The sequence below is a fragment of the Carica papaya genome, chromosome 1, assembly GCF_054855325.1.
Source record: "Carica papaya isolate Zhongbai chromosome 1, ASM5485532v1, whole genome shotgun sequence".
NCBI classification, from domain to species: domain Eukaryota; kingdom Viridiplantae; phylum Streptophyta; class Magnoliopsida; order Brassicales; family Caricaceae; genus Carica; species Carica papaya.
This window is the reverse complement of record NC_142309.1, coordinates 8,173,523-8,192,497: the sequence shown is the minus strand read 5'-3', so window position 1 is coordinate 8,192,497 and position 18,975 is coordinate 8,173,523. Positions and strand designations below refer to the sequence as shown.

The following is an 18,975-nucleotide window of genomic DNA, read 5'->3' as shown; positions in this document are numbered from 1 at the left end:
TTTATCTTAGATAGCTTGTTAGATTTGTAGTATTATATTCTTATCTTTTAAATCAAATAAAAATCTATTAAGTCATTATAGGCTCAGAAATTAGTGTTTCAAGAACATGATCATTTGAAATGTGAATAAATTTCTAATAGTTTAATATTAGTGTTAACTCTCTTTTTCAAATATAAAAAATTTAACAAATGAATTTTTTTTTCTTCTTGTAATTGTACTTTTAAGGACCAATAACATATGCATGTAGTAAAAATACAGAAGTTGTGACAAATTACCAATTTAGTTTCAATTATTGAAGTTTTAAATATTTATTTTTCTTATAAAACACTTTAAAATTTGTTTTAAAAGACCATATCCATTAAAAAATGAGAGGGAAATTTTGAATTGTCTTAAGGCTTGTTTGGATTAAAGAAGAAAAATTTATTCTCATCTTCCTAAGTGACTCTCATTTTAAACCAAGAAAAAATAATAAGATTTCTCTCTTATTTATGAGGTTTAATTTATATGTATATATTTTTTCTAAAATTAAAAACAAAAAATCACTTCACCAATTAAAAATGTTATGAGAAGAATGCTTATTATTATTATTATTAAAAGAGAAACTTTGGAATTAATCTCAAGCCCAGTTCATTGGAAGCGCTTAATCATCAATCTCGGACCTCTGATCTGCTAATCAACGTTTCTGAATTGTTTAAGACGTGGGGGCACAACTGTAATTACATAACCAATCTCTTTCCCGTTTCTGTAAAATAAATCAACAAAAACAAAAACCAATTACTGCTCTTTCCCACCTCTCTTCTCCTTCTGGTTCTTTTAATTAAATCATCCTTTGAATTTCCTGTAGTTAGATCTCTCAGATTCTCTGGATTGGAGAGATACCCAGAAGGAGAAAGATATGTACGGATTCGAGGCCATGACATTCAACATCCATGGAGGTTATCTTGAGGCGATCGTCAGGGGACACCGGGCGGGCCTTCTCACCGCTGCCGATTACAACAATCTCTGCCAGTGTGAGACCCTCGACGACATCAAGATGCACCTCTCTGCCACCGAGTACGGCCCGTACCTTCAAAACGGTGCGTTTTATGCTCTTTTCTTCTTCTTCCGTTTGATCCCTCTTATCGTTTGTTCTTTTCTGGATGAATTTAGGGAAATTTTAGCGAGGAACAGAAAGTGTAATTTTTTATATTCTTCCTTTTGTTAAATTGTTTTATGTGGATTGAATTTTAGACTTGATCGGAGGTCTCAAAGGGTTTAATTTCGGGCACTGGACAATTGAAGTGAGTGCTGTATTAGGATATGTGATTTTTAAGTGTTTTGTCGATCTGATTGAGTTGATTTACTAGCCTGTTGATGGTATTTGATTAGTCGATTTGGATATTTGATGAGGTTTATGAGGTTTTTACTGTAATTTTGAATTTGGGATTTGGGGTATGAATTGCATTATTTTGCTAAATACAATCTATAACCCATGATTAATAAGTATGTTGAAGTAATGCAAATCACTGGTTTGATTATGTTATTCGTCTGATTATTACGGCTTAACAGTAGGTAGACAATTATTTTTTGACTTAACCTGTCATACTTCTTCCTGATTCTTTTATAACTTGCTTGCAGAGCCTTCCCCATTGCACACGACTACAATTGTGGAGAAATGCACCCTTAAGCTGGTTGATGAGTACAAGCACATGCTATGCCAAGCCACAGAGCCGCTGTCAACTTTTCTTGAGTATATCACGTATGTTAATGTAGTTTTCATTTTAGAAGTTCAGCTAGGCGTTGTTGAAGGCCTTTGTATATATTTGGGATATTTGTTCATCAAGAGCTGAATCTATAAAATGATTAATCTCCTAAGACAGTTACTTCTACCAAAAACTGATTTTTGGAGTTTGGTTTCAACCCAAGGTATTGAGCAGTTATTCAGACCACTAAAGTATGGTGGTGTTCAAGTTATGATCTTGTATGCTTGGCTGATGTGATAGGGTAACATCCTTAAGCTGATTTGTCTGTGTGGCCAACAAAATATGTTGTGAAAATGCAATGAACGTGATATGATGATCTATTGATGGAGAAGAATTAGATTTGTGTCACAACTTCTTAAAGTTAGACTTTAGTTGCAGCAACTTTGACAAAATTAGTTTTGACCTTAATTTTATGCATTTTAGTTTTAGCAATCTCAATGCTGACCTAGTTATCTCCTGCTCACTTTGCTCCAATCTATTCTTCTAAAACTTGTTCTTTGTTTGTTGGGAAGACTGGCCTTGTAGAGCCCAAAATGGATGTATGATAATTTATGTAGCATGTGAAGAAGATTTTTACATCCCAGTTTTTATGGAATTCAATTACTAGTGAGGAAAATACTTATACGCTAGCTTTTTCTGCAGATATGGGCACATGATTGACAATGTTGTCTTGATTGTCACTGGAACTTTGCACGAGAGAGATGTTAATGAACTATTAGAGAAATGCCACCCTCTTGGCATGTTTGACAGGTACTCTAGCTTTAGGTATTATGTATTTCAGTTTCTCCCAACAGACTTACTTTCTTCTCATCCTCTTTCCCGTTTGTTCCCAGCATCGCTACCCTTGCTGTTGCGCAGAATATGCGTGAGCTTTACAGGTTGGTGCTTGTGGACACACCACTGGCTCCCTACTTCTCTGAATGTATTACTTCTGAGGTAGATACGTTCACACTTGTTAGTGACAACTTTTATTTTGTGTTCTTGAATAATGTACATTTTGCATGTTGCTTTTTAAAATGGTAGTTTTTTTGTATTAGTTGACAGTCATATTTTTGGTATTAATAAATCTTTAGATCAGACATATTTGTTTTGGGTTTGAAAGAAGTTGTTAGATTAGGACAATAAACCAAAGGCAAGTAGCATGAGATTCCAGTGTAGACATGAATCATTTCATTTCACAAGCTAAGTAAAACATATGTGCTATTTCACTGTTATTATCATTGTTAGTCAGAGCAGGTGCATCATTTTCATGGAACGACTCAAAATATTCTTTGCCTTTTTATTTATTAAATATTAGTTGGTCTTTATGCATTGTTTTTTTTATAGGACTTGGATGACATGAACATAGAGATTATGAGGAACACCCTCTACAAGGCCTACCTTGAGGACTTCTACAGATTTTGTCAGGTGATTGCTGAGTGCTAAACTAAGAAGAATAATATAAACATACTGGTCTAGTTGCTCATCAAGTTTTGCGTGTTTCTAATAGAAACTTGGCGGTGCTACAGCAGAGATCATGTCTGATCTTCTTGCCTTTGAGGCGGACAGAAGGGCTGTCAATATTACCATAAATAGGTATTGCTCCTGCTGACTAATTTGTACTTTCAAACTTCTTTGTACATTTAAGATGGCTTTGGTTGTATCTTTTAGCTTTTTGGCCATGCTCCTGAAACCACTTATGAGGTTTGTTTTCTGCAGCATTGGCACTGAGCTTACTCGGGATGATCGCAGGAAATTGTATTCTAGCTTCGGTCTACTGTAAGCTTAAAAACTTCAATGCTTGACTATATTTTCTGTTGAAAGCATTATATTATGTTGGAACGTCAGTTCTTACTGTGGATTCCTTGTTTTACAGTTATCCCTATGGCCATGAGGAACTTGCTGTCTGTGAGGATATAGATCAGGTTTGACAAAATTAGTAATATTTACTGATGCATATTTGCTATCTACTTATAATTTTGAGGTGGTTGGACATGTCTAAACAAATATGTGAAATTTATGAGTTTCAATATGATCTGAGTCAGTAAATTTTAGATGGACTCAAATATAGGGCAGGCTAACATTTAGGTCACTGTGGGTTGAAGGTGAATAGTATTATGTATCACTGTACTTGAGCTCAAGCATTTTTAAGGAAATAGCTTGTAAATAGTTAAAAATCCTTCATAAACTTTCTTTTCTGAGTCAAAAGTTTACCAACATCTGAATGCAAATTATAACTTTTCATGTCTGCTAAACTGTTCTGGGAAATAATGCATAGTTTGGCACATATTCTTTGGAGGTAATTCATGCATTGGCATATGTAATAAGTTTTGGGGTTTTTGAATCAGATACTTCCTGGTTTTATTTAAAATTTATTGTTGGTTTGCTGGTACAGGTTCGTGGTGTTATGGAAAAATACCCTCCTTATCAGTCCATATTCTCCAAGTTATCCTATGGAGAGAGCCAGATGCTTGACAAGGCATTTTATGAAGAAGAGGTGAAAAGGCTTTGCTTAGCCTTTGAGCAGCAGGTTTGTTGTCTTATCAGAATAAGCAGTACAATAGAATTCCTACTTCAGTCGAGCCCATTTGATTGGAACTTCATTTTCTCTTTAAAACTCGGTCTAACGCAATCTCTGTTGAATCTTGTCATCTGTAGTTTCACTATGGGGTGTTCTTTGCATACATGAGGTTAAGAGAGCAGGAGATCAGGAACCTGATGTGGATATCGGAATGTGTTGCGCAGAATCAGAAATCGAGAGTTCATGACAGTGTGGTCTTCATATTTTAGCTTTGTTGGTTTTGCAAATGGGTAGAAATGAACGTTTGGCCTTCTGCTTAATCTGCTGTATATCATCATCCATTCACTGCAGTATCCATTTGATTAATTTCGGCTGCAGGAATCGAAATACCTGCACTGTATGTGAGCTGTGTTAGACATAAAATTTTTATGTCAAGGGGAAATTAACTCTTGGATTCAGTCTTTGTGACATCAAATGTGTTAATGGTTGTTAGAGGATGGATCTATTATTGTATTTGATAATAAATGCAACGTGCTTGTGACGTGCTGCCTCTATTTAGTGGGATTATTTAACGTTCATTTCAATTCTTCATTTCTTATAAAACTAGATTTCTGTACACAGTAATTTGATACATTTTAATGGAATTTTTTATTAGATATTTAATATAATATTTTTTTACTACAGTTAATACAATTTTGACGTGCTTTTAATTATATTAAGATTTTTAATACATATGTATACGAATATTTTGAGGTCAGACTATTTATTTAGCATAATTGTGAAGTTAAAAAAATAATAATAATTTTTTATTTTTAATGGAAAACGACCAATATATACAAATTTTAATCTTTGAGAAGATGGCTTTGAAAAAAAAATCACTACAACAAAAAGAAAAAAAAAAAAAAAAAGCACTTGTGAATTTTTAATTTTAATATTTTTTTATTAAAATTTAATTACGATATCTTTTTTAATAAAACATATATATTTTTTTGGGTAAAATTTTTAAAATAATCTGTTAATAAAATTTTTAATTAGATAATTTACAAGTTTTAGAATTTTAATTAAAATAAAAAAGGGAAAAAGAGGCCAGGCAAATTTCACCGTTAAGTCGGTACTCTTGTTGCTAAAGCGGCAAAAGCTCCTTACTTCCCCAATACATGAGCTTCAGCGGGTCAATTCCCAGTCCACCCGTGAGTTGCTGTCATGTTTAGAACTCTCTCTTGTTGCAGAAAAGCTTATTCCAATCCTCTTAATAGTGAAATTTCTAGGGTTTTGCCCAGATTCATCTGAAATTCACCGAGGATGGCGGACCTATCACCGCCATTTAAGAACCACAGCTCAACGACCACAATTACGGACTTAAACGAGGATTCGCTGGCTCATTGTGCCCGCTACCTCAGTCTTCAAGATGTTTCTAACATGGCTACGACCTGTCGATCCCTCAAGCGCATCGCTTACTCTGACTCCATTTGGCAACGTTTCTTCAGGTTCTTCTATTTCAACACTCGCCTTTGTCCTTTCTTTCTCAATTTTACGTTTGAATTAAGTCAAACTTTTAACGTAGCTATCTAATTTATTGTCCCTTTTGATTTTCGTCACAAGTTTCTTATTACTCGATTATCTTAAGCGGCATATGAAGAGTTAGGTAATAAAAAAATCCAGATATGGGCATCATAAGGTGATTAATTACTTCGAAGAACACCATGATACTTGACCAACTTCTTATATTTATATGCTTAGCCTAACTTTTTTTTTCAAATTTTTGGAGGAAAATGTTACGGAGTTAACAAGATCACTAATTTTTCCTTCACGTAATCGCGGTTTTATGATGAATCCTTGTTTTAATGGTGGTCCTGATTTTGGAATTTCATAGGGAACGTTGGCCGCGAGAAACACTTGATGGGTCATTCCAAACATCGGGAATCAGGGAAGCTTATTTAGCCAGACGTACTACATTGCAGCAATTCAAATTTTCTGATCCTGTAGTTGCTGACTTCTATACAACTAATGCAAAACCGATTGATCATATATTGTTAGAGAAAGATGAAACTATTTTCTTCTCGCAGGTATTCCCCACGCCACCTTTTCCCTCATCTTGTATCTGGTGAAGAGTGTAATCTGTTTATTCTTGTTTTACTTGCTCCAAAATAGGTAGTCAAATGTTTTTGGATTTGGTTCTCCTGTAGTATGATCTTTATTTTGCTTGGTATTTATTCAACTAGGGTTCCTTGATAAGGATGGTGAAGATTGCTAACCTTCTTAGTGGAAGTGTCTCTCTTGTTGAACTAAATGATCACAATGCAAGAATTACTTGTATGAGGTGAAGATTTCTGGTGTACTTCTCTACAATTAATTCTTTTATATACTGATCTGTTGGAAATAGCAATTTTTCTATGCTTTAAGACATCATTGTGCTTTTTTAGTTGCAAGAGACCAAGACTCATGGCTCTTTTTCTTTTTTTTAGAAAAAAAAAAAAAATTAGCTAACCTTGACCAATTGGATCTTGGAGGTTTCTTTAACTGGTAGGTTATAAATTGAAAAGCAAGATTATTTCAAAAAATAAATAAATTGAAAAGAAAGAGGTTCCTAATGCATAAGAATGCTTTTCTCGGTATGCAGATTATTTTCCCTTGCTGAAACTTCTTTATTTCGGAGTGAGTCCGAGAGAAAAGGCAATATTTTGGTAACTTCAAGCAGTGATCACTCTATTCGGCTGTGGTGGAAGGTATTTCATAAGTATCTTGTCTCAATTTCTGTTCAATAGCTCAGTTTAGTCACTTATATCCTTCCTTCCAAATGATGCTTCATTGGCCCATGCTTGTTCTTCATTCGTGAAATCATTTGGAATTACATTTACCGCTGTTATATTGCCATCAGCCTGGGGGATAGTTTTATTTATTATTAAGAGCATGAAGGAATGTTGTGTCAGTATGCTATTTATTGTTCATAATGTCTCAGTTTTACGCCTTTGCTGTAGGGTTCTTGCCAGAGATGTTTGAGAGGTCATAATGGTGCAGTTTCCACCTTGTCAGACAAATTGCTTGGTGATGATAGTGGGAAGATTTTGGCAAGTGGTGGGGAAGACGGCACAATCCGCCTTTGGTCACTTAGCTCAAGTGGAAAAAGTCGCCAGCATGCTTTAAAGGCTACTTTCTATGGACACGAGAAACCAGTTAATTTGATGTCAGTTGCTGGGTATGAGTTGCTTTGGTGTAGAAGTTCATGGAAACTTATTGTTTCTTTTTATTCTTGAATCTTGCACGTTTTTCAAGACAAAGAGATAAAATGGAAAAAGTTCTATTGTATGTTCCCGAAATCATGTGACTTAGGTGTTCATACACAAGTGTTAAGTATACTTGTGGGTAATCATAAGAAGTGTTCTGTCAAAAAATGCATTACAATATTTGCAGGGAGATGGAATTTCTCTACCATGAGATTTGACTTTTCCTCCAAGTGATCCATATTAACTTTTTTGATACTTTATCCTTCCAGGCACAGAAAATCTCTTTTAGCAACAATTTCGAAAGATTCTAAGGTACTCGTCTCTATGTAATTTATGACAATATCTATTGTCTTGACTGCTAAATGGTAAATAATGATTCCTTTCCTAATTTCATGATAAATGATTCTCTCCTAATTTTTTGTATATCTAGTATCATATTCTTGTTGATGATTTCTTTGGGTCAACATATGTTGAAAAGTTTCATCCTTATGTATTGAGTTTGCAGAGTAGTTCCTACCCCTGTCTAAAGGCATTATCTTAGCACTAGGTTGCCGTTGATTTTCTTGGGGAAACATCCTTCAGGATTTTAATTGGGGCTTAAAAAATTGGTAACCCATTCAAGTAACCTGTGGCACCAGAAAGATGTTATTACTTGTTTGTCTAATGACATGGCTTACAATAATGGTTGTTCCACTTCTATAATTCATTATCTGTGTGAAATTTTGGATGCAAAAATGAGCTGATAAAGATTTTAACGATACAACTGCTAAGGTAATGCCTGATAAAATAAATGGCATATTTTGACTGATAGTTTTGATAGGAGTGCCATGAATTTAACCTGGGGCAAGAGTACACAATATTTGAAGTTAGGAAGAGCAAGCTTTTCATTTCTTGGTAGGAAGTGATTCTTTTGTATTTTGCCGTCATACTATTAGCTCATCTGATGATTATAGAAATTCAAATATAGGTGAGAGTTTGGGATACGGCAGCCTCATCTTCTGTTCGGTCTTCTTGCTGTGTGGGGATGACTTCAGTATCGGGTGCACCTGTAAACATGAAGTGCCATGAATCCTTACTTTATGTTGCTTCTGGTACTTCTGTTGTAGCAATTGATTTAAGGACAATGGAGAAGGTTATTAGAGCAGCAATCTGTGAACCAAAACTGAATGCCTTTGACGTCTTGCCATCAAAATCCTTAGTCTGCACAGGTGGGACCGGCAAGTAAGTATCTTCTGGTAGCAAGAGTTGTTAATGTTGTGGTGATATTATAATTCACGAAGGGCCTTTAAGGGGGGAAATGCTTGGAGGGCGGGGGTGGGGAAAAAGAAATCAAGCTTACTGATGAAAATATTTGGAGATATATAAATAGAGTATCATTGTTTCCTTATATGCTCAAAATGCCATATAAATTGATGAAATATTTATGGGATGTCGGAAGGTCCAGTCAGCCTATAGCTCTTGAAACACTATAAGAATGAATTATATATTCTTCACAAGCTTCTCTGCCAAGGTTTTCTTATCTACTATTTTTTAACTTGTTTATATTGTTAATCAGCAGGTCCTTTTCTTCTTTCTTTTGCTTGAAACCTTAATCTCAAAGTAAGATAGATCTAGTTAATCCGGAGCAAGGAACGAGATGTACGTGTTATACTAGTTTGATTTGAGTAAACCAGGGAAAAATTTTCTTTTCATTTTCTTTCTTTCATTTCCTTTCTTTTACTGCAGGGCAATTCTTTGGGATATTAGGAGAAACCAGGGCATACTGAAACCCGAGCCAGTTGCTGAGATGGATGGACATGTTGGTCCAGTGACTTTGTTATACATGGATCCTTACAAAATAGTAATGGGAGGACCAGATGATGTTTATATTAATGTTTGGGAAACAGACACTGCAAGAAAAGCAAATTCTTTGGTATGCAGCCAGGATGAGAGATCAAGCACCAACTTGGGATGTTCAGCCATGGCTGTAAATGGGTGCCAAATTATTACAGGTGGATATTGTAGACGTGGTTTTTTACGGTTTAGAGATTTCTCGAATGCTTCATGTCCCATTTTAGAATTCGAAGATAGCAAAGCTTCAAAATTTTGGAATGCACAGACGTATGATTCTGATTGCTCAGATGGCTGAAAAGGTTTTGCTTTTGTTTCCTTGGAAAGATCTTTTGTGGTGATTAATTCTTTTTTAAGCAGCTGAAGTTGAATTTCATCCTGTTTATAGATCTCGGTTTGGAGATTTGGAGAATGAGAAGCATCATCAACTACGGGAAGGCGATGGCAAGCAACAGAAGAAAATGCAAAACCTAAGCGTCGAAGCATTCAAACAAGTCACAGCTCGTCTAATACCAGTATTACTACTAATATCGTAGTAATTAGTAAAAGCAGACAACAAAAACAATGATATTGAGTGTACAATATCATTTTAGGTTGCACAATATATTGATAATAACACAATTAATCTCATAATAAAAATATTTAGAGTTACAATTCTATAAAAGGGTAGAAATATCAATTATAGAACGAATAAATAGTTTAATTTACATAATAAATATAACATTTTGTATGGAGGTAACACAAAAAATGTAACGCCCAAACAATTTGGGCATTTTTTTGTTAGTATTAATTTAAAAACAAAAAAAAAAAGAGAGCGCCACATCAGCAGCTACGTCAGCGGCTCAGTCAGCAGCCCTGGTCAACCAGGACCTGCCGCGTGGCAAGACCACGTCAAGGGAAAGGGCCACGTGGGCGATCTGCGTGCGCGCGGATCGGACGGCCCACATGCGTCCCCGCGCGCACGGACGGCTCATATTCAATCAAAAACGGACGGTACATATTTAATCAAAATGAACGGCTGAGATCAAAAGGCAAAAGGGTATAAATAGAACCCCCACACCTGACCACAAAAACCCTAGCCGCCTGCCCTCGTCGGAGAAGACGAACCAGACGCCGCAGGAGCCGGCCGCCGCCACCCGCCGCCGCACTGGGGAGATTTCCGACCGCCGATCGAGGTAAATTTCATACCCCCGACTCGTTTTTCCACGCTGAGTTCCCCTGTGGCCAAATCGGAGCCAAAATCCCGGCCAAACAGCCGGAAAACACTGCCGAAACCCAGCGGCGCCGCCGCGCCCCTCGGTTTTTGCCTCCGATGAGGCCCTTCCCGGCCTCCGTTTGATGTAATTTTTATATCACCGTGATCACCATTTTTTTCTCTACAGGTTGATCGGAGCCGAATCACCAAAACACGAACCTCGCCGGAGAGCCGCCGCACTCGAGAGCAACGCCGCCGGTAAGCTTCGGTTTTTCGTAATTTTTTGGCCCCCCGAGGGCCCTAGGGTTGATTTATCACAGAGACCGATGTAAGTGTGGCCGAATTCGGCCGGAAACGATCGAAAACGGCCAACCCGAGGCGACGGCGGCGCCGTCGCCGGAGCACGACGGAGCCGCCTTGCCGGAATTGCGATATTGGCCGAAAGGGGCCCTGGGTCTAATTTGGAATTTTTTGGAACACGTGCAGGTATCAATAGTGCGTTTCAGTTCTCCGAAAAAAATTCAGGGAAAATTAGGGACAGCTTGTAGGCGCACTGTGAAGCCGTGTTCGGACCCCGAAACGAGTAAGGATCCCTCACCCTATTTCCTATCACGGTATCAAAGTTCAATAATGATAAAACGGTATTTCTTGAATCAACGAATGTGTAAAATTGTTTAAGGTCGTTAATGGAGCCCGAGTCTAGTGTGTTTGTCGGTTAACTGTTATTTGGCCTATTTTACAGTTTTAAATGCAGTATGAGGTCTGATGTTTTCATTTCATAGTTTCATGTGCATATTTTACTGTTTTATTGATTATGGGTTGAATGACTGAGTAACCGATGCTGTATGTTGTCTTGTTTGGCATAAATTACTGTTTTGCTTGTTTGTGTGTGAATTGATGATGCTGACTGAGGAAAAGGGGAATGAAAGGTTATGTAAATTGATAATTGTATAATGTGATCAGTCTGACTAGATATCCTGGGAGATGGTGGACGGACCGGGTCCGTAGGGAACCCTACCGGGATTGTGGTCTCTCATACCGGACGGAGTATGGAGACCTTATGTGTTTTGGCGCCCATACCGGATGGGGTATGGGGACGACCCGTTTCACCCTCATACCGGACGGAGTATTGAGGTTTATAGTTTTGGCGCCCATACCGGACGGGGTATGGGGATGGCCCTGGAATCAGGTTGTAAATGTTAAAGGTTCACGGGTAGCGGGACCCCTATGGATCCCCATGGATACTAGTAGGCTGGTAAAAGAGGAAGACCAATGGAGCATGATTTACAACAAATCCTTTTATTAATAATAAAACCTTTACCATCCACTTACATGGGTGAAATTCATAAAACAATATACGAAAGCAATAACATTATCATCATCATGAAATCATATAAACTGTATAACATAATACTTATCACGCCTTTTGTAATTCAATCATTACACAACATATTTTTCCTCATTTACCAGCCTACTAGTATCCATGGGGATCCATAGGGGTCCCGCTACCCGTTAACCCTTAACACTTGTAATCAGATTCCAGGGCCGTCCCCATACCCCGTCCGGTATGGGCGCCAAAACTATAAACCTCAATACCTCGTCCGGTATGAGGGTGAAATGGGCCGTCCTCATACTCCGTCCGGTATGGGCGCCAAAACACATAAGGTCCCCATACCCCGTCCGGTATGAGAGACCACAACCCCGGTAGGGTTCCCTACGGACCCGGTCCGTCCACCATCTCCCAAGATATCTAGTCAAGCTGACCACATTATACAATTATCAATCTACATAATCTTTCATTCTCCTTTTCCTCAGTCAGCATCATCAATTCACATACAAACAAGCAAGAAAGTAATTTATGCCAAACAAGACAACATACAGCATCGGTTTCTCAGTCATTCAACCCATAATCAATAAAACAGTAAAATATGCACACGAAACTATGAAATGAAAACATCAAACCTCATACTGCATTTAAAACTGTAAAATAGGTCAAATAACAGTTAACCGACAAACACACTAGACTCGGGCTCCATTAGCGACTTTAAACAATTTCACACATTCGTTGATTCAAGAAATACCGTTTTATCATTATTGAACTTTAATACCGTGATAGAAAATAGGGTGCGGGGTCCTTACTCGTTTCGGGGTCCGAATACGGCTTCACAGTGCGCCTACAGGCTGTCCCTAATTTTTCCTGAATTTTTTCCGAGGAACTGAAACGCACTACCGGTACCTGCACGTGTTCCAAAAAATCCCAAATTAGGCCCAGGGCCCCTTTTTGCCCCATATCGCAATTTCGGCACGGCGGCTCCGCCGTGCTTCGGTGACTGCGCCGCCGCTTGCGGCGGCGATTCACCTCGGGTTGGCCGTTTCCGGCCGAATTCGGCCACACTTGCATCAGTACCTGCGATAAAACAATCCTAGGGCCCTTGTGGGGCCAAAAAATTACGGAAAACCGAAGCTTACCGGCGGCGGTGCTCTCGGGTGCGGCGGCTCTCCGGTGAGGTTCGTGTTTTGGTGATTCGGCTCCGATCAACCTGTAGAGAAAAGAATGGTGATCATGGTGATATAAAAATTGCATCAAATGGAGGCCGGGAAGGGCCTCATCAGAGGCAAAACCCGAGGAGGGGCGCGGCGGCGCCGCTGGGTTTTGGCCGTGTTTTCCGACCGTTTGGCAGGAATTTTGGCTCCGATTTGGCCACAGAGGAAATCAGCGTGGAAAAACGAGTCGGGGGTATGAAATTTAACTCGATCGGCGGTCGAAAATCTCCCTGGTGCGGCGGCGGGTGGTGGCGACCGGCTTCTCCGGCGTCTGGTTCGTCTTCTCCGGCGAGGGCAGACGGCTAGGGTTTTTGTGGTAAGGTGTTGGGGTTCTATTTATACCCTTTTGTCTTTTGATCTCAGCCGTCCATTTTGATTTAATCTGGGCTGTCCGTTTTTGATTGAATCTGGGCCGTCCGTGCGATTGCATCTGGGCCGTTCGTGCGCAAGCTTGATCTGGACCGTCCGATCGCGCGCACGCGGATCGTCAACGTAGCCCGTCCCCGGTCGACGTGGTCTTGCCACGTGGCAGGTCCTGGTTGGCCAGGACTGCTGACTGGGCCTGCTGACGTGACTGCTGACGTGGCGCTCTTTTTTTTTTTAAAAAATAAACTTAATAAAAATAATTAATGAGAAAATTACAAAAATACCTATGTTTGGGCGTTACAATTGGTCTTTTTGTATTTTCTACCCACATTTACCTCCGTGACGGTGAGATATCGTGATGTCTTTACTGAGCTAGTGTAGCTCATTCCTTATTTAATCATTTCAGATCAGGAAGACATTGTTCCCGAGCCCGTTCCGCAGGAAGACGACGAAGGGGACGCCTAAAGACTCCATAATCATATTCATAGATTTTACTTTCGAGTTTCTCTTTTAGTTAGTTTGATTTTTTATATTTTGAGCACGTTTTTTGTTTTAGTGTAAGGGATGTTAATCGAAATTTTGACTTCGCTTCCGCATTTGACATTTTTAATACACATATTTCATTTTAAATTTCCGGGGTCGTTACAAAAAAGTATCAAACATACTACTTAAATGTTATATTTGCACTCACTAATATCAGTTTTAGACTACAAAATTTTTATTTAAAATTAAAAATTTTAAATAAAGACTAATTTTTGTGGACAAACCAATAACTATTTAATTTAATATTCTTGTATTTATGTTAGTATAATATTCTGGTATTTTTTATTTTAAATTATGAATTTAATTTATTTGGTATATTTATGACAAATCGTTTTAGAGATAATATACTCTATCTATATATATATATATAACTAAAATGGGATATTGAGATATTTTAGTATAAAAATAAATTTTAACTATATTAATATAAATCTAATGTTTAGAATGTAAGTGCTAAATATCTATTTATTTAATATAATAATTATATATTATATATTTAAATATAAATTTAGAATTAGAATGTGAATACAATTACATTTTTATTCAAATTATTTTTAATTAATTACAAACTTTGTTATTATACATTATATAAATTCTTAATCATATATTTTTTTTCACATCTCATTCGTCCTAAGATCTGTCATAATTTTTTTTAAAATTTTTATTAAAAATTTATTTATTTTTCATATAAATTTATTCATATAAAATAATATTTATATTATAACTATAAAAATTATATTCTATAAATCTAATTTAAATTTAAAATAAATTAGTAAATTAAATAATTTAACATTTTGATAGAAATATTATTATTATACAAGCAGATCAAAATGCTGAAAGCCCCAAACTCTCTTCCTGCAGTGACTTTATGATTTCTCAGGTCTTTTTCTTCTTCTGTTGATCTCAAATTCCATTTTCACATTTCCCGTTGAGTTTTTGTATCCCATTTTCATGTCTAACTCCAAACGATGTGAAATCCGATCAACTATATGTATCCTGTAATTTTTACGGGATTAGTCCATAATCACTCACTTCACTGTCTTCTCCGTTGCAGGCAGCATCTGCTGCTACAAACCCTAATCCCCCAAAATGCTCATCCAGACTCTCACTCTCTTCTTTCTCCTTCTCTTCGTCAACACATCCACCTCAGCCCCAATTCTTGGCCTTGACACCTTCCTCAATCACCAATCCCGTCTTGATCCTCAGGCCTCCAACGATTCCTTCCTCTCCCTCTCCTCCTCTCTCAAGAATTCTCTTTCATCCTCTTCTCCTCTCCGTTTTCCTTCTCTCCTCCCCTCTCTCCTCTCCCTTTCCCTCTCTTTCTCCCTCCGCATTCGCCTTGTCGGCACTTCCTTCCCCCCTGATTCATCCTCCCTCCTCTCCTCCTTCCTTTCGGCCTCTCAATCATCTGATCATTTCCATATCTCATCCGATCCCTATCACCGGCTGGCCATCAAGCATTCTCTCCATCTCGACGTTTCTCCCTCTTCTCCCTCCCTCGTCTCTCTCCTCTCCGATACCCTCAAGTCCCAAATTGCCGCTACCGCTTCCTCTCTGCGCTCCCCTCTCATCTCCGTCGCTTACCATGCTATCGATGAAATCATTCGCCAGGACTTCGAAAAGGATAAACCCACTCAGGGGCTCTATGTCTACTTGATCTCTTTGGGTTCCCAATCCAAACCCTATGCTTACAGCTATGGTCACGGAGAATCCTCCCCTGGCTTCACCAAATGCTTGGGGACCATCTGGACCGGCAAGGAGAGGTATGTCTGGATTGACCTAGCTGCAGGGCCCGTGGATTACGGGCCGGCCTTATCGGGCGATGGAGTCCTTCCAAGAGGAGAGTTTCACCCCTTGGCGGCTTTGCACGGAAGACCGAAGTCCCAGAAGGCCTTGCTCGCTGATTTGGCATCGCTGGTTTGGAGTGCTTATCAGGTACTCGTGGTTCCTTCTTTGAGAATCCCTGTGTATTTCGAGAATTCTTTGATTGTTCAGTTTATACATGTTTACGGGTCAGATAGCAAGGACTCCAGTGGTTTGGATTGGAATTTGATTGAAAGGACATTTAGAGATGAGGTTGATGATGGTGGTCTGTTGCTGGGGGATCAGTCTTTGAGGTTCAAGACTTACAGTCTGAATTATAAGGAATGCCCGATTTGTTCCTTCGCCATTTCCCGCTCCCTTAGTTCGTTTACTTCTAGGTTCTTGTTTGATAACTATACTTTGATTGTGAGTGAGTATTTGGACTCCAAGCGTTTGCACCAGACCTTAACTGAGTCTGCCGAGGAGTTTAGGCGGTTGGCAGGAATCCCTGAGGAGGATTTTGGTAGGGTGATTCCTGTGTACGTGTTTGATTTGGATTTTAACACGCAGTTGTTGCTTGATAGGTATCATCAATCTGTTGCCTTTAGAGATATGGTTATTGCTGTGAGGACAAAGAGTTCACAGACTGTGAGTGATTATAGCTGTAATGGTCATCATGTGTTTCTGCATACAAGGGAGCTCGAGAGACCACTTGTTGGTTCGATTTTACAGAGTATGTGGGGTGTATCCCCTACCCATTTGTCCTGGAGCCCGAGGCATAATAGTACTTTGGTGGATTACACATGGAGTGTCGGGCAGACACCATTTGGGCCATTCTCAGAAAGCTTGACAATGTCTTTTGTACAAAAGGATGCAGCTCGGAGAAATGTTCTCCTGACGTCTTTGAATTACAGTATTTCAAGTGCTATTGATATTCTTGAATCTATAGCTGTTCATGGCGGGGATAGAAATCTCCTTAAACAGAATAGACGTGTTGAGTTTGTACAGAGGTGGAACTTGTTCAAGTACAAGCTGGACAAAGCTGTCTCTGCATTATCACATTTTGATTTTGAGATGGCATTATATTTCTTGAGGTCCTCTGATCATGATCTTTATGCTATGCACTCTGTTGTTTACCATGCAACCCAAGAAATCGAGGCAACACTTAAATGTTTCAAGGATCCACCTTTTCCATGGACTTCAGTATCAGTATCTGCAGTAGGTTTCTTTGCTCTCTTTTATGTTTATGTGAAAAGAGATACCCTGTTCAGAAACAAAAGAAAGCAGTTTTGAAGCTTTTAAAAACAAAAAAGTTTGTACCATTTGAAGACAATACGTTAATTTCACGAGAGAGGCAAGTCTTGAGGCCAGAAGTTAGGGTTTGTTTGTTTGATGGTTTTTTTCTTCAAAAACAGAATCATGTAGTCCCAGCTGCCCCTTTGGATGTCTCGCTCAGCTATTTGCTAACCTTGTCATACTCCTATCTGTTAGTTTATGCTGTACCAGCATGGTTTTATGGATTGATTTATGTGTTCTTTTTAAGCTTTTCTCCTCGGTAAATTTGGATACCATGGGAGCGGTACATTTATAGTTTTATGTTGGGTTAGTTTATCCTTGATTATTTTCACTATGTAGAAGCTAGGTTTGTAGTCAGCTTAATTGGGATTGGGTTTTTGGAAACTGGTCTTAGGAACTGGTCAAAGATATATGATCCTTTACATCTTCATGCTACACATTTTGGGGTCTATAGGATCAATAAGAGAATGGAGTTTCTTGGTTTCTTCAATGTGTAGAAACCAGGTAATTGAATCTATGCTAGATCAGGGAGTAGGGAAGGATATGTCTTGCTGCCTTTGCAGCTTACATCTTTTTCTTTATAAAAGATGGATTTTGATTATCAGTATTCCAGGCCTGGCAAGCATTCATCACTTTATGCATTTCCATAATTTAGCATGTCATAGAGCTTTCCAATTGACAGAAATGCCTTCTTCACTTTTGACAGGAAATTTTCCATTAGTGTTAAGACTCCAGATCCATTTGCCCTCTTCATCTGTTTCAGCAATTTTGATTTGAATGGAATTTCAATAACATGGTTATCATATAAGTAGTTGAAGATGTTGACATCCCTACTTTTGGTACTCACGTAAATGAGTTAATTCACTGACATGAAACCAGAAAATGTTAGTGAAATAGGCCTAAAACTTTGTAAATAAGGTATCCAAGAATCATGCCAAGTGCCAGTTGTATTTCCATCGTCAATGGATTTACAGGCTCTTTGAAAAAGGAGATTTCTTGGTTTAATATCTTTCAAGTATGTGGAGTTAAAGAAGTGTCGGCTACAGCATGCTAGACTCTCTGTTAGTAGTCCGATTTGGTGAATGTTTGACATAATAAAACATCAAGGAAGACAATTACATGCTCTTTACGAGATCTGTAAAGTACAACATATTTGTATTTATAATGAAAACCTTTATATATTTGAATAAATTACGTTTTATATATTTAAACAAATGCTTAACCATGAAGGTTAAAAATCCCATGTGGTAAATAAGAGGATGATTCACAGTAGAGCAATAGCAGTAATGATGTAGGAGGAAAAATACCTTGGACTTGTGAAATGGATAGCCTAAAACACATACAAAAGAAACAAAATGTAAGAAACCTCAATTGACGAAAACATAAGGAACGAGGAAAATGGATGAGGAATCTCGTATATAATTATAAATGTAGTTACAATATGTAATTATACAAACAATTAGAAGTGCATGGAGTCTAAACCAAATTTCACTCATCAAACTTTTATGTTGAAGCTGCTCTTGTGTTATAATGTTAATATCAAAACTTACAACAACGAAATCTCGAGAAAATTTGGTTGTAACACACACGCGCACGCACACGCACGTTTAAAGTCAATGTGTAATGTATAAGAAAATATATATTGATAATTTGATTTTATCTTAATTTACGCGTGATTAACATATATATTCTATGAGGCTTTTTATCTATAGTTTTGTATTCTCTTGTTAGGTGTGGGAAAAATTACTCATTGATAGAGGAAAGGTTATACAACACCTATTTGTAAATACTTACCATCTTCAATGAGTTATAAAACTGTATGTAAGATATTAGGAATATAATAATATTTTTTGTTAACACAATTTTCATCACAACATTAAATTAACATTAAAACCATACTCTTGGAAGATTGTCAAAAATTTCACGGTAGAC

General features: G+C 37.9%; 3 protein-coding genes across 5 annotated transcripts; all 3 read left to right on the top strand.

Moving 5' to 3' along the window:
* The first annotated feature begins 765 nt into the window (after positions 1 to 765).
* LOC110820273 (V-type proton ATPase subunit d2) lies at positions 766 to 4,684 on the top strand. The gene is made up of 10 exons (XM_022049711.2): positions 766 to 1,076; positions 1,618 to 1,738; positions 2,385 to 2,492; positions 2,576 to 2,678; positions 3,069 to 3,149; positions 3,232 to 3,317; positions 3,441 to 3,500; positions 3,598 to 3,646; positions 4,117 to 4,251; positions 4,380 to 4,684. The coding sequence occupies exons 1-10, from the start codon at positions 896 to 898 to the stop codon at positions 4,509 to 4,511; spliced, it is 1,056 nt and encodes a 351-aa protein (XP_021905403.1). The 5' UTR covers positions 766 to 895; the 3' UTR covers positions 4,512 to 4,684.
* A 659-nt stretch (positions 4,685 to 5,343) lies between these two features.
* LOC110820171 (uncharacterized) lies at positions 5,344 to 9,960 on the top strand. 3 transcript variants are annotated; one of them, XM_022049602.2, is made up of 9 exons: positions 5,344 to 5,729; positions 6,116 to 6,308; positions 6,465 to 6,562; positions 6,863 to 6,968; positions 7,221 to 7,438; positions 7,736 to 7,778; positions 8,434 to 8,687; positions 9,025 to 9,104; positions 9,192 to 9,333. In XM_022049602.2, the coding sequence occupies exons 1-8, from the start codon at positions 5,545 to 5,547 to the stop codon at positions 9,056 to 9,058; spliced, it is 1,131 nt and encodes a 376-aa protein (XP_021905294.1). In that variant the 5' UTR covers positions 5,344 to 5,544; the 3' UTR covers positions 9,059 to 9,104; positions 9,192 to 9,333. The 3 variants fall into 3 exon arrangements, with proteins under 3 accessions (XP_021905294.1, XP_021905293.1, XP_021905292.1); XM_022049601.2 differs by having other exon boundaries at positions 9,022 to 9,104; XM_022049600.2 differs by lacking the exon at positions 9,025 to 9,104 and adding an exon at positions 9,685 to 9,960 and having other exon boundaries at positions 5,348 to 5,729; positions 9,192 to 9,598.
* Positions 9,961 to 14,772: 4,812 nt separating this feature from the next.
* Positions 14,773 to 17,289, top strand: LOC110820136 (uncharacterized). The gene has a single exon (XM_022049547.2). It carries the CDS (start codon positions 15,034 to 15,036, stop codon positions 17,038 to 17,040), a length of 2,007 nt encoding a protein of 668 aa, XP_021905239.1. The 5' UTR covers positions 14,773 to 15,033; the 3' UTR covers positions 17,041 to 17,289.
* The last annotated feature ends 1,686 nt before the right edge of the window (positions 17,290 to 18,975 follow it).